The sequence below is a fragment of the Sphaeroforma arctica genome (assembly GCF_001186125.1).
Source record: "Sphaeroforma arctica JP610 unplaced genomic scaffold supercont1.1079, whole genome shotgun sequence".
NCBI lineage: Eukaryota > Ichthyosporea > Ichthyophonida > Sphaeroforma > Sphaeroforma arctica.
Genome location: NW_014039479.1, coordinates 20,249 through 23,575, shown reverse-complemented (window position 1 = coordinate 23,575; position 3,327 = coordinate 20,249). Strand labels below are relative to the sequence as shown.

Genomic DNA, 3,327 nt, shown 5'->3' with positions numbered 1-3,327 from the left:
ACATATGCATACATATAATATAAATATACTCATATATTTACACTCACATACATATATATATATATATGAATATATATACATATATATATATATAACTGTTTGCTACCATTTACCTTATGACCATATACTATAGCAAATATTGATCCCGAAATTTTGTCTGGCAACGTGAATATATACAAAGTATCATAATGAAACTAGCGTGAGTCCATATGTTAATCAAACATTCTAGTTCTGATAGACAGAGTGCCGGTTAGACACACAGATATATAGACAGTATGTAGTTTAATATTATTTCTAATTGGCTAGTTCATGCCAGCGCACTCTAGACGATATTGAGGAATCCAGAGTCATTGAGACGCTCAAGCATGACATCAGCACCAATGCACATACCCACCGTGAGGCCAGCTCCGGTTGGGCGGGGTCCAGGTCGGTCCGAGTCCTTCACCAAGGCAACACAACACTCACCTTGGTAAAGCGCAGTGGCAAAGCCTCCGGGGTCACCAATATTGGCCCAACGAAGAGACTCTACACACTTGCCATCGGCTGAGGATGCATAGAATGTTGCGAGAGAGTAGCCCTTGGCGATTTTGGCTCTACTGGGTCCAACTCCGGGCTTAGGGAGCCATCCCATGCTGAAGATAAGGTCACGAGTGGCCTTCATGACGAAGAATGAGCCACCAATCATACCTAATAGACTGCCAATGATAACCGATGAAATGTTGGGCATGCCCATAACCTCGTTGTACGATAATTTGGGGCTGTGCCCGATCTCGTTGTTAGTCCACTCCACAACTTTGCTGTTCACCGGGGCCATGAAGAAAGGAATAGTCCAAGATTCGGCATAGCGATTGTAGTAGACAAAGGGTAGAGTCATACTGGCCTCACCCTTCTTGGTTGGTTGGTCCTTTTTGCCTACAATGGTGGGTGGCAGACCGTTCTCAAGCAGATGTACAACTGTATCAATAGTTCCACCCGCAGCCTCACCGCCCAGTTTGGAGTACACACAATCAACTTGTGCTGGAGCCTTACCGAATTTCGCCTTGAACTTCTTAACAACCTCGATGGTACCAACATCAGCGGGAACTGAATCGAACCCGGTAAATGACACGACACGCGCTCCAGTCTCCACCGCAACCTTATTGTACTTGGCGTAAGCTATCTCTGCAAACCCAGTTTCACCAGTTAGATCACAATAACCAGTTCCGGTACGAGCACACGCACGTACAAGACTCTCACCGTATTTCAAGAACGGGCCGACGGTAGTACCTACTACTTTCGTGCGCATACACATATCTTCTAGAGATGCATCGTTGCTCGAGTCGGCGAAAAGAAGAGGCAGGTCTAGGGCACTCGGGTGTGAATTGATGGCCAATTTCTCACGAGCTGCAGCAAGCTTTTTGGCATTGCGACCAGCAAGCGCAATCTTTAGGTTGCCTTTGCTAGCGTACTGCATCACTAGGTACTCGGCTAGTAGGAATCCGGAATGTCCGGTAACACCGAACACAACTACGTCGAACTCCCTATCTTCCAAGGGCGTGAGCTTTTCTACAGGTTTAATTGACGCAACGCTCTTGTCAGCGGATACGTCGACAGTGGCGAAGTATGCTTTCAACTGCATAGGAGCGACCACTAGCAATACATATATCGCACAGACAGGTAGTACAAATACACCCCATGGTACCACCAGGCATACGACGGCGACAAGTGGTAGAAGCAAAGTTAAATTGCTTTGTGGTATCCCCATATATGGCTTTGCTTTAGCCAAACGGGCCTCCACCCCTGCAGCTTTGGGAACTGTGGCGTATATAGACGACATGATCTTATGGTTCACTGTTATAAAATACTGTACAATATTTTAAAATGGTGAATGTAGCATTTTCTTTTGTCGTGCCTCTGCTTTTATACCCATCGCATCCGAATTTATAGGGTTTATCTAGAACTCAGTATTCCCGAAAACGTTGCCGGCTTTTTTTATTTCCGAATAGTATTTGTTTTATTCAGGACGCTGTACCCGGTGCAGTGTACAGTGTGCACTGGACAGTACCACATTTTTTTATGAAAACAAATATAAAAAGTCGAATTACATACAGTCGTACCCATAAATGCATATTTAATACACCCCACAGAAACTGTAGAAACTGTAGGCCTGTAGACTGCATCATAGCCTGTAAATGTAATACTGCGGATTACTCACTACTCACTAAAGACTAGAGAAATAAAATAACGAAAACCCTTGGAAGTTTGGTTCTTCCAAGTTCCAAGTTCTCAGTTCCCACAATAATCAACTGACTGGCTTCTGCAACAAGCCAGCACCTGTGAGCAACACTCTGCAGCAGTTCAACAGTTGTCATTTGTTTATTTGTTATTTATTTGCCCAGCTTTCTTTTAGCAGAGAGGATATCAGAATCCAGAGCACCACTTGCTTCTTGAGCTTCGTATACAACTTCATCGGTTTGAGTAAATAGCGTGTTATGTTTATTTTCATTGGACTCGTCACCACGTGAAATTTAAATACAAATAAATGATAACATATTTCTTTAATTCCAAAAAAAACCCCCCATTCGGGCAGACTCGGATTCTTTTTATGAAATATATATCACATGCCGCACAGGTCAACTAAAAATTACAAATACAAACAACACTCACACCTATTCATCAGGCGGCAGACCGGGATGAGAGGGCGATGGGTGACTCTCTTTCTCTCTGAGGACACACGTTTGATTTAAAAGAGGGCAAATTCAATAAATACACAAACAACAAGAAGAGAGAGAGAATGAAGAAATGGACAAGTGTGCCTGGTTTCTCGTAATTATATCGAGTAGCGAATCAGTTGGTAATAATGAGCTATTTGAAGAATGCGATCGACATCGCAATACGGATCTTGATTCTCAGCCTCAGCCCTCAGGCTCTCGGCGGTTGGGACTTTTAAATTTTTGTCTCAGTGTGAGTCTCACTCAGGCCAGGTCCGCTCACAATTCACGACTCACGAGAGTCGACGAAACTGCCGCGCAGTGACAGGGACCACAGGGTTCTGTCATATGTAGAACTATATGAATATTTATTATATACATATGCATACATACCCTTTACATGTACACACGTCTCATTTTTAAAATACATATACAGATAAGTATTTCTCTAGAATACATATACATTCATATACTTTATACATTCATATACTTACCTGTCTGTATATCTCGTAAACACATATTTCAAGTGCATTTTTAAAAGTAAATATAAAACTAAATACTTATATCTATACATATATATATATATATATATTATATATATATATATAGTGTGTGTGTGTGTGTGTGTAGTTATGTA

The 3,327-nt window shown here is 42.1% G+C and overlaps 1 protein-coding gene across 1 annotated transcript; it reads right to left on the bottom strand.

The window, feature by feature from the left end:
* Positions 1-259: 259 nt before the first annotated feature.
* Positions 260-1,885, bottom strand: SARC_09913 (hypothetical protein). Its single transcript, XM_014296059.1, has one exon. It carries the CDS (start codon positions 1,814-1,816, stop codon positions 323-325), a length of 1,494 nt encoding a protein of 497 aa, XP_014151534.1. The 5' UTR covers positions 1,817-1,885; the 3' UTR covers positions 260-322.
* Positions 1,886-3,327: the final 1,442 nt, after the last annotated feature.

Bases quoted from the DNA above. Each gene is read 5' to 3' on its own strand.
- SARC_09913 (XM_014296059.1), bottom strand. From the start codon at position 1,816: ATGTCGTCTATATACGCCACAGTTCCCAAAGCTGCAGGGGTGGAGGCC.